General features: G+C 40.4%; 2 protein-coding genes across 2 annotated transcripts in view; one reads left to right on the plus strand and one right to left on the minus strand.

Moving 5' to 3' along the window:
* LOC102759376 (olfactory receptor 51E1) overlaps positions 1-3612 on the plus strand; it is an 8240-nt gene extending 4628 nt beyond the window's left edge. Inside the window, exon 2 of the mRNA XM_006762343.2 lies at positions 2158-3612. Within this exon, the coding sequence (XP_006762406.1) occupies positions 2200-3153 (954 nt within the window). The 5' untranslated portion in view covers positions 2158-2199 and the 3' untranslated portion in view covers positions 3154-3612. The remainder of the gene's footprint in view (positions 1-2157) is intronic.
* A 4763-nt stretch (positions 3613-8375) lies between these two features.
* LOC102759658 (olfactory receptor 51I2-like) overlaps positions 8376-10702 on the minus strand; it is a 6278-nt gene continuing 3951 nt past the window's right edge. Inside the window, exon 2 of the mRNA XM_015563019.1 lies at positions 8376-8875. Coding sequence (XP_015418505.1) covers positions 8376-8875 — 500 coding nt within the window. The remainder of the gene's footprint in view (positions 8876-10702) is intronic.

A 10702-nucleotide genomic window follows, 5' to 3' on the forward strand; every position in this document is an offset into this window, starting at 1 on the left:
ATAGGAGAGACAGTTAACCAGGACGTGAACGGTGAATAAGATTTTGCTCTGTGGAAAGTCAAGGAGGGAGGTCTGAAAGGACCTTGACAAAGGAATAAGTAGTAAAAAAGACAAAAAGACACAGGGGCACGAGAATCAATGCTTCTTTATGAAACACTATGTACTTGAACATGGCTGAATCCTAGGGGCCATGGTGAGAAGTGGGAAGAGAGAAACCTAGGGCCAGATGCTGAAAGACAGATCTTTACCACAATTTATTCTTTATTTAGATTGAATTTGGAGCTTTCAAAGGAATTTTTTGTTTTGTTAATCCTTACTGAAGGATACTTTTCCTTTGGTTTTTAGAGAGAATGGAAGGGACGGGGAGAGACACACAGAGAAACACCGATGTGAGAGAGACATATCAATTGGTTGCCTCCCGCAAGCACCCCTGATTGAGGTATGTGCCCTTGATCGGAATTGAACCTGAGACCCTTCAGTCTGAGGGCTGACTCTATCCACTGAGCCAAACTGGCTAGGGCTCAAATGAATTTTTTAAAAAAACCATAGCTAGTGACCTGATTTCTTTTGGTTAGAAGACTATTGGGATTGTGCCAATGAAAAAGATTACATGAGAGTCATGGCAGTCAGAATTAAAATATCTAGCTTGTGTGACTGTTTCGGCCACCCTAACAGAAAAGAAGAAAAACAGTTAATAACAACAGACAAGATTTTTTGCAAATTAACTATGTGCCCGGCATTGTGTTAAATGTTTCATCATCTCATTTGATCTTCACATTGACATTTACTAGGCAGTGACTCTTATCCTCATTTTAAAGAGGCTTAGAAAGGTTAATTTAAACGGAGGCTTAGAGAGGTTAGTTGGTTTGCCCCAGATTGCACACTTAAGGAGGTCTTTGACTGGGATTTGAATTCAGGATTAATTTCATACCTCATATTCTTAAAAGCTATACAACTGTGTGTCTGTAAGAGTTTGTTTTTGGACAGGGAGAATTTGATGTGCTTGAGTGACAGACAGGTAGATCCTTTAGTAAGACTTTAGAATTATGAATCTGGATCATAAAAGATAATTCAGGGCTGGCTAAATAGATTTGGGGATCAATAACAAATGGAAAGGAATGTGATGGCTCCAGAAGGGGGATATAGAACAAGAACACTGAGGATAAAATTCTCAGAGCATTATCATATAAGAGTATGCTTAATGATCAAGCAGAGGAGACTGAAGATCCAGAAAGGAGACCAAAAACTAGTGATCAGAGAGAGAGATGAGGAGCAGAGGGAGGGAGGAGAAGTTCTAAGAAGGAGGGATTTGCTCCCAGTGTCATGCTACAGAGAGGTCAGGACAGAAGACGTCAATGACTTTGCCTCTTTGCCTAAAAATCTAGGTTAAATATGGCTCCTTATACCTTCCCTCTCCAGCAGTTTGAATTAAGCTCTGTTACTCTCTGTTCTAAAACTTGTGCTCCTAGTGTTCCCCTGGGTGATAGCTTAATGGTAGAACAAAGATTATTGACACATCCTGAACGCAGTGTTAGATGCAAGTCCCTCCTGATGCTGGCCATGAACTCTTCCTCACACTCAACTCTTCTCTGGTTACCCATGCAGAGAGGCCCTACCCCTGTTGTCAATAGCCAGATCTTGTAAATCTCCCCTTGCTATTTTCTTCCCAAGATAAAACTATCTGAAATATACCCTAACAATAAATGACACTACTTCCATAGCTAGCTCCCAAATTATAGCTGAATGTGTGTGTGTGTGTGTGTGTGTGTGTGGTGTAAATGTATACAATTTACATAATCTCATAAAAAGTAGGAGCGTGTGAATATTTATGGATGGTAGAAAGGAAAGGAGGAAGTTAGTTTAACTCTACTTGTTTTAACTGAGAGAGATGATCTGAGCAAACTCACTTCTGACATTTTTCACCTCAGCACTCTCTACTTACTTTTGTAGCCAAGGGCGGGGTTGGTAATCATGGCTGGGTGAATTGTCTGAACCTTGACTTTTGAAGGATGGTTAGGTTGAGTTTAGAATAGGCTCAGAGGGCGGATAGACACTGACGTTAGAGTTTGGGTCAGAGAACAGGGCATCAGCATGGAGGGGAGAGGTGTGGTGTTGTGATTCAGGAGGATGTGACGATTGTTTATCTTTTCATTCTAGCCTCCTCAGGTCTGGCATTGACTGCAACTCAGCTTCTTCACGATGGTGGGCCCTAATGGCAGTGAATCCAGTGCCACGTATTTCGTTCTAATAGGCCTCCCTGGATTGGAAGAAGCTCAGTTTTGGTTGGCTTTCCCTTTATGCTCCCTTTACCTTATTGCTGTGCTAGGTAACTTGACAATCATCTACATTGTGTGGACTGAGCACAGCCTACATGAACCCATGTATATTTTTCTATGCATGCTTTCTGGCCTTGACATCCTGATCTCTACTTCATCCATGCCCAAAATGATGGCCATCTTCTGGTTCAATTCTACTACCATCCAGTTTGATGCTTGTCTGCTACAGATGTTTGCCATCCATTCCCTTTCTGGCATGGAGTCCACGGTATTGCTGGCAATGGCCTTTGACCGCTATGTGGCAATCTGCCACCCACTACGCCATGCCACTGTGTTAACATTGCCTCGTGTTACCAAGATTGGAATGGCTGCCGTAGTACGAGGTGCTGCACTTATGGCACCTCTGCCTGTCTTCATCAAACAGCTGCCTTTCTGCCGCTCCAATATCCTTTCCCACTCCTACTGCCTACATCAAGATGTCATGAAGCTGGCCTGTGCTGACATCCATGTCAATGTCATCTACGGCCTCATCGTTATCATCTCTGCCATTGGCCTGGACTCAGTTCTCATCTCCTTATCATATCTGCTTATCCTCAAGACTGTGTTGGGCTTGACACGTGAAGCCCAGACGAAGGCATTTGGCACTTGTGTCTCTCATGTGTGTGCTGTTTTCATATTCTATGTGCCGTTCATTGGATTATCTATGGTGCACCGCTTTGGCAAGCGGCAGGACTCCCTCCTGCCCGTCATCATGGCCAACACCTACCTCCTTGTCCCTCCTGTGCTCAACCCTATTGTCTATGGAGTGAAGACAAAGGAGATCCGGCAGCGCATCCTTCGTCTTTTCCATGTGACAACCCTGACTTCAGATCCCTAGGTGTCAGTGATAAAACTTATTTTTCACTCAAAGTTCTTTAATGCAGATTTTAATATCAATATTTTGGGAGACAATATTAGGAACAAAACATGTTCCTTAATAAAAACACAGCTGGTCCTTCAAAGATGAAACTGGTGGGAACATCTGTGGATAGGGGCAGCAGAACAGTATACTCCCAATCCCCATTTTTTGAATATTATTTTTCCCTCTAGTTATTTTCTATATGTAATTATTAAAATCTTGAGGTGGTTGTAGTTGTAGGATTATTATTTCCCATTTAACCATCCAGTCCAATTCTCTAAACTGCTTGTACTAGTCCACAGCATTCTAAGGTAAGGGTGCCACATCGAAGGCATTTTTACCAAAGGCTTAAGCATGGCAAAAGTGAAATAAACTCAAGAATACAATACAATCAGATACTTTGGCTTAAAACTATAATTTTTTTTCTCCCCAGAAACCATATTGAATCTCAGAAAAGAAGATATACCTGGATTTTCTTCTTCAAAATGATCTCCACAAAGAATATATAATTTATTTTCTTTTGGGCACCAGCCCTTATGAGGGAGATTGGAAGTAAAACCATGCAAAAATGACTGTTATCTGCATTAATGAAAAATGATACACTGTTCTGAGAGTTTTCACAGCCCATGGACACTTCCTTTCAATTTGAATAGGAATATAATTAGTACCCCCATTGTACTAATGGGGAAGTTGATGTTCAATGGGGACTAATAAATTACATGAGGTCACACAAAAAAGTTGTCTTTTGATACCTAATCCTATATTGTGAGGAGGAATTGTTAGACCAATGGGATAGTGAATTAAACATTTCCATAGTCTTGCATTTTCGAAGGGAGGTAACTAATTTCCTTTCTTACTCATCCAGTATTGTATTTAGAAATTTCCCATTAATATTGTTGGTGGCTTTAATCTCAATAGTTTCTGGTCCATTTACCAGTGAACTTGTGAAGTAGCAGCAGGAGTGTGTTTGGGTAATTCCTAATCAGTGGCTAATTTGGGAAATAGTATGACTAGCAGTGGAAGCATTCACTGGGTATCTGGAGAGGCACTTCAGAAAGAGATGCACCAGAAAACACCATGAAGCTCATGGGAGAAGCGGCAGGTCTACCACAGACCAGGGAATCAAGAGCATGACACATCATGAAACGGAGGAAGCCCATGGGGCTAGCCATGAAGCAAGGCTACCCATAAGGCGAGCATGGATCCACAGAAACAGAGTAGAGCATACAGGTGGACAACTACATCCCCAGGACTCTGAGCTGCCTTACAGGGGAAGCACACAACATCAATGCTGGGAGAACAAATCTATAGGAGGGACCAATAAAGCCTGCATTCCGGCCAGCTGTACTTAGCATTAATGTGCTCCCAGTGATCCCAGGACCCCCACAAGCTTGGTAGCATAGCACTTCCAGAAGGAAGCTGAATGGGAAAGAGGGGTATGGGCTCCACAGGAGTGCAATAAGCATAAAAAGGGCAGAAAGGAGACCACTACCCATAGGGGGAGTGCTCAAAGAGAAGTAGCTAAATGTGAGAAGCAGGGAGTATAGTGGAGAACATGGCACAGGACCAGCCAGACTTTTCATAGCACAAGATTACTTAGTAGAGAGGATATGGAGCGAGCATATCTGATCTCTTGGACTGGAATCCAGAAGACGAGAGTTGTGAATAGTATGGAATATGATATACCCAGGTGAGTGGTGGCCAGCAGAACTAGGAGCATAAACTTGAGTCATTGCAGGCTTCACTGGGAGGGAATGAAGGTTTAGCCCATTGCCCGGTAGAGTCCAGACAACTGGGACTGAGAGAAAGAGATAGAATGAAAGACAGAGAATGACATATCAATTTTTCTTATTAGGAAATCAACACATGATTACTATAAATATAAATCTTAGACATTGTGAAAATATTAAAAAAGTAGCAATATAATTGTAATTATAATAAAAACTCCAATAAACTTGTCACCTTAAAAGAAAATAATTATTAGCACTTTGGTGTTTATTTTTTCAGATTTTTTATTAAGTATTTGCATGCATGCTTCTGTAGGGGCATATGCTAAATGTGTGTGTCTGTTTTATACTCGAAATTCTATTGGAGACATAGATAGATGAATAATAAGCAGATAAATATAGAGATGTCAAATTCATTATTTCAGATTTTTAGTAAGGATTTCATGTCTATGTTACTTAATATGCTCTGCATAACATTTCATAGATTTTATCCTAAACCACTTAAACATTTTGTGAGTGTAAATACACACACACACACACACACACACTGGGTTACCTGGAAGGGCTTGGAGTTAAGAACAAGAATGAGAGGAAGAGGCTGCTTCTTTTTAGGAAATTTGGCTGGAAGTTAGGGTAGGTTCTGGACAAAGACCTTCATCGTATGCCTTTTACACAAGCATCCTTTTACCTTCCCTATTTCTTTTGTTTGTATATTCCTGCCTCCGGCCCTACCATCTCAGCCACTTGGACCTTTTTGAATCCTGAAGTCTGAATGTTAAATCTGTCTATAAGTCACTTGTTCTTTTTTTTTTTTAGGTTTTATCTGTTTATAAAGCAGTTTATGAACTGTTTTATAAACATGCCTTGTGTTCTCCATTCACCAAACCTACTTCCTCTCCATTGTGGACACAAAGCTAAGCATTTCTCATGATGAAATGCTAGCCATTACTTTCAATGTGAGTGGAAGTGACATGTGCCACTTCTCTGCCAGGCTCAAAAATCTTCCCATGTCCAATCTTCCACACTGACATCAAATGTGACTTGGGAAGCCATGAGTTGCACATGGTAAACCAGAAGCAGCCTGGGTTCTTAAAAATTATGTAGAAACAGATCCTTCGTACCTGCCACCCTCCATCAACCCATATTTATACGAGGCAGTTGAATAAATAAAAAATAAAGTACTAATGGGTCAAGACTTTGTACATGCTTTTGTTGTCCTTAAGTAGCCTAGCCTTGTAACAACACGAAATAAATAGTTATTGAATAAACAGATTAAAAACTAAAGGAAATAAAACCTGGAAAGTAAGGAGCTGAGGTAAGATTGCTTTTTATCCTTTTAGAGAAAATACTGGCTGTATAAATTTATCAAAGAAGCCGATATTTATTTACATTAATACAATTATCAAAGGTCTTAATCAAGCTGGGATATATATATATATATATAATTTACTCTGGGTCAATACCTTCTCACCTTCTCAGGAAACTTACATTATTGTTCCTTTTCCCTATTAGATATTCAACCTCACCATCTCAGTCATTCTTAGCATTTAATATGTTCCAGTCTCTTCCATATTAAAAACGACAATGACAAGTATAATCCTGCCAAAATACTATACTCCTCTTTTATCTCTTCCCTTTCATAAAATTTCTTAGAGAAGTTAACTGTAACTTATCTCCACTTATGCCTCTCTTATCTAGCCCTCCCAATGCTCCTATATAACCACAGCCTTGGTGGAACTGCCAAAAGAACTTCTACTATCATCATCAAGGTTTTTTGAAAAAAATATATTTTATTGATTTTTTACAGAGAGGAAGGGAGAGGGATAGAGAGTTAGAAACATCGATGAGAGAGAAACATCACTCAGCTGCCTCCTGCACACCCTGTACTGGGTATCTGCCCACAACCAAGGTACATGCCCTTGACTGGAATCAAACCTGGGACCCTTCAGTCCATAGGCCGATGCTCAATCCACTGAGCCAAAACAGTTAGGGCTCATCATCAAGGTTTTTAGTCCTTATCTCCTCTGACTTCTCAACAACATTCAACACAGTTGACCACTTCCTCTTTCTTGATATGGGTATGATTCCCCTTTGGCTTCCATGGCATCACACTCTTGGTTTTCCTCTTATCTCTCTTGATACTTCTCCATTTCCTTTGCACATATAGTGTTCTCTGCCTGATGAAACAACATGTTATAAGAGAGCCTACAATCAGACATTTAATTGTCATGCAATCACATTTGGGTTGATGGCATCTAGGGTAGGTGTTTGTGGCAGACACTGACTACTTTCTATGACTTAAATTTTATCTCTAGACTAGACCATTCAGCTAGTCTAGTGCCCCTTTCCCTATTCAAATTTATTTCTACATTCAAAAGAATTATTGAGTTGCTATTATTTCATGAACACCACTAGACACTGAGTATATGTTGGCACCCTTGGAGTTATGGAATAGTTGAGTGGCAGGATATTTCACATGTGCAGGAGACAAATAAGTTCCAGTGGGTAATATGAAAAAGAGAATTAATTAAACAAGATTTTCTGAGAAATTAGGCTGATACTTGACAAATGAAGAAGGTAGGTAGAAATATGATGTAGAGTGGGGTGATGAGAATGTTGTAGGCAGAGGAAATGGTGTCTGGTGAGATGCTGAGACCAGATAAAACTGATTGTGTTTTAAGTTGCAATCTGCAATTCATATTTCTAAGTTATTTTATAGTAAAAGAATTTAATAAATAATTTGTATGTATTAGATACAAACCAAATTACTTAATATAGTATGTGCAGTCTTTTAAATCTACCTTTCTGACTTTATCCCCTACCACTCCCTCTTTAAACCCTATGCCGCAGTCATAATGGTTAAGCTATTAGAGATGTGGTAGAGATGTAAAAAAGTGCAGAAATGCTCATCTTTCCACAAACACATGTACTTTTTCAAAATATTGAGCCTGTTTTTATATTTCTCATTCCCACCCCCTGTAGGTTTTTCTCTTTTTCACTCAATGCCTATGTTGCCTAGGGAAAAAACGCACCATCCTAGATTTTTTTCCAAGATGAAATGAAAGCATCCTCTTCTTTTTAGAGGTTTGTCCAATCTTTCTAGGCAAGATCTGGCAACTACTAATTTGCAGTCTTTAGTAATTTCTTGCAAAGAACTTTATTATGATACTTATAAATCTGTATTCTAATTGTGTATATACATGTCTTTATCCTGGCACAAAATTGTGAGTTTCTGGAGAAGACCACATTTTATATATTTCTCAGTTTTTTAATCTTAGCACTGCTTCCAGCACAAAACAAATGGTGAAAATAAAATTGTAATAGGAAGGAGCCTGATTGCCTTCCCACTGTATTAGCATAAACTAGGAACTTTCAGTGCTCGCTAAGGGTAGCAGGTTTCTGTGAGGCTATAACAAGTGTCTTTTACGGTATCCAACCCTGTTGTATTTTATAGTTTCATCAGCCTTGGCCCTTTCACCTCAGCACTCTGAGCATGGCCTCCCTGATGGGCTTGGATTTCACACTGTAGATGATGGGGTTGAGCACAGGGGGCACCATCAGGTACACATAGGCAACCAGGGCATGTACAATGTGAGGCAGGTGCCTTCCAAAACGATGGATCATGGACATGGTGATGCCTGGGATGAAGAAGACAAAGACAGCAAGGATGTGTGAGACACAGGTGTTGAGGGCCCGGATGCGCTCCCGGGGAGAGGCCAGCCCAAGAACTGTGCGCAAGATGAGAGAGTAGGACAGGATGATGAGCAGGGAGTCTATGCCCCCAGTGGACACAACCACATAAAGTCCATAGCAGATATTGATGGTGATATCAGCACAGGCTCTCCTCATTATATCAGGATGAAAACAGAATGAGTGGGATAAGAGGTTCTTGTTAGGGCAGAAGTTCAAACGTTTAAGCAGTGAGGGCCAGCATGGACAGGAAGTAGTACATGGGCTGGTGCAGGCTGGGAGTCCTCCTCACAGCCAGGAGGATGAGGCAGTTTCCAGTGAGGGCCACAGTGTACATGCAGGAGAAGGGAATGGAGATCCAGCCATGAGCGGCCTCCAGCCCTGGGATGCCAATCATCAGGAAGGAAGCTGGCTGGAAGAAGGAGATGTTGACATAGGATTGGGCAGAGAGCATCCTTGGAAGGCAGAAGAGGTCTCCAGAAAGATGTGACCTCTTCAATCTGGGCAGAGAAAAGACATCAACAGGGCACCTGCCATTAGGAAAACATTTTTTTATGCTGTATAGGTTTTCAAATGAATTATTTCCCATTTCTCAGCTCTTACTTTGCAGTATGACTAGTTCTAAGAATATTCATACATTAGCAAATATGTCCTCAAAACAAATACAGAATGTAGGGCATCGTTTAACTTCTTCATGATTACCAGAAAATAAGTGATTGAAATGGATTTAGAATTTAGTTGTTTCTAAATATAAGTTCTATGCTATTTTCACCTTACCATGCAGAGTCTTCATTAAATAAAGTGATGTTTATTAATATACTTTAATATATATATATAGTACTCTCTAAATCAGTGGTTCTCAACCTTCCTAATACAGTTCTTCATGTTGTGGTGAACCCCAACCATAAAATTATTTTCATTGCTACTTCAAAACTGTAATTTTGCTACTGTTACGAATCATAATGTAAATATCTGATACGCAAGATGTATTTTCATTGTTACAAATTGAACATAATTAAAGCATAGAGATTAATCACAAAAACAATACGTAATTACATATGTGTTTTCCGATGGTCTTAGGCGACCCCTGTGAAAGGGTTGTTCGACCCCCAAAGGGGTCGCGACTCACTGGTTGAGAACCGCTGCTCTAAATGATCATCAACACCATCATCATCATCATCGTCATAGTCTTTGTCTTGGTCGTTACTGTTATTTAATTAATGCTGCATTTTGCAGTATTTCTAAGTGCTTTCACATAGTTTTCTCATTATTGTCTTACAATTACTTTGCTGATAGAGAAGGGAAATATTTTAGCTAATGTGAAATGAGAGAAATTGTGTAGCCCACCATAGGGTGAGAGCTTTCCCTTGGACCAGTTTATTAGAACTTCAGATCTTTTTGTGTCTGAGGGGATGAGGACAAACCCTGGACATTCTCTTTTAATCAAGGCCCAGTAATGATAAAGTCCCAGGATGAAAATGAGAATAAGAACTAGGTAAGTTTGGGTAATTGAGGAGACAGTTGATTTTCCCCAGGTCGGTTCAGCCCTAGCTGGGTGGCTCAGTTGGTTAGAGCATCATTCTGATACACCAAGGTTTGATTCTCTGTAAGGACTTGTACAAGAAGCAATCAATTAGTGCACAAATAAGTGAAACAACAGATCACTGTCTCCCCCCACCCCACTCCACATAGTGGCTCTCTCTTTCTCAAGTCAATAAATACAAACTTAAAAAATATGCTCTCTACATATGCCTTGCCCAGAGAATATCAGCCAAGGTCACTGGATGCCAGTGTAAGCCAGGCTACACAGTGCTATTTTAGGAATCAACCCCTCATTCCATTTATGTAGCATTCCCCACAACCTTTACAATACCAGCCAAATGCTTTGTTCAGCCCCTTCCCACACCCATCTTGAGACCTTGACTTGTCCTTGAATGTGCATCCCTGTAAATACTCAGCACTGACATCTGCTCTAGCTGGAGGTCCACAGCTGCAGGGCCAAGGACCCAAAGTTAGAATTTCTACAGACACCAACTGAAACCCATGAAATCAAAGACATACATGCAGGCACTTATAGTGCTCAGAGTGGTCTTTTCTAATTTTAGTGTTTG

This window comes from Myotis davidii, unplaced genomic scaffold (genome assembly GCF_000327345.1).
Source record: "Myotis davidii unplaced genomic scaffold, ASM32734v1 scaffold58, whole genome shotgun sequence".
In the NCBI taxonomy this organism is placed as follows: Eukaryota; Metazoa; Chordata; class Mammalia; order Chiroptera; family Vespertilionidae; genus Myotis; species Myotis davidii.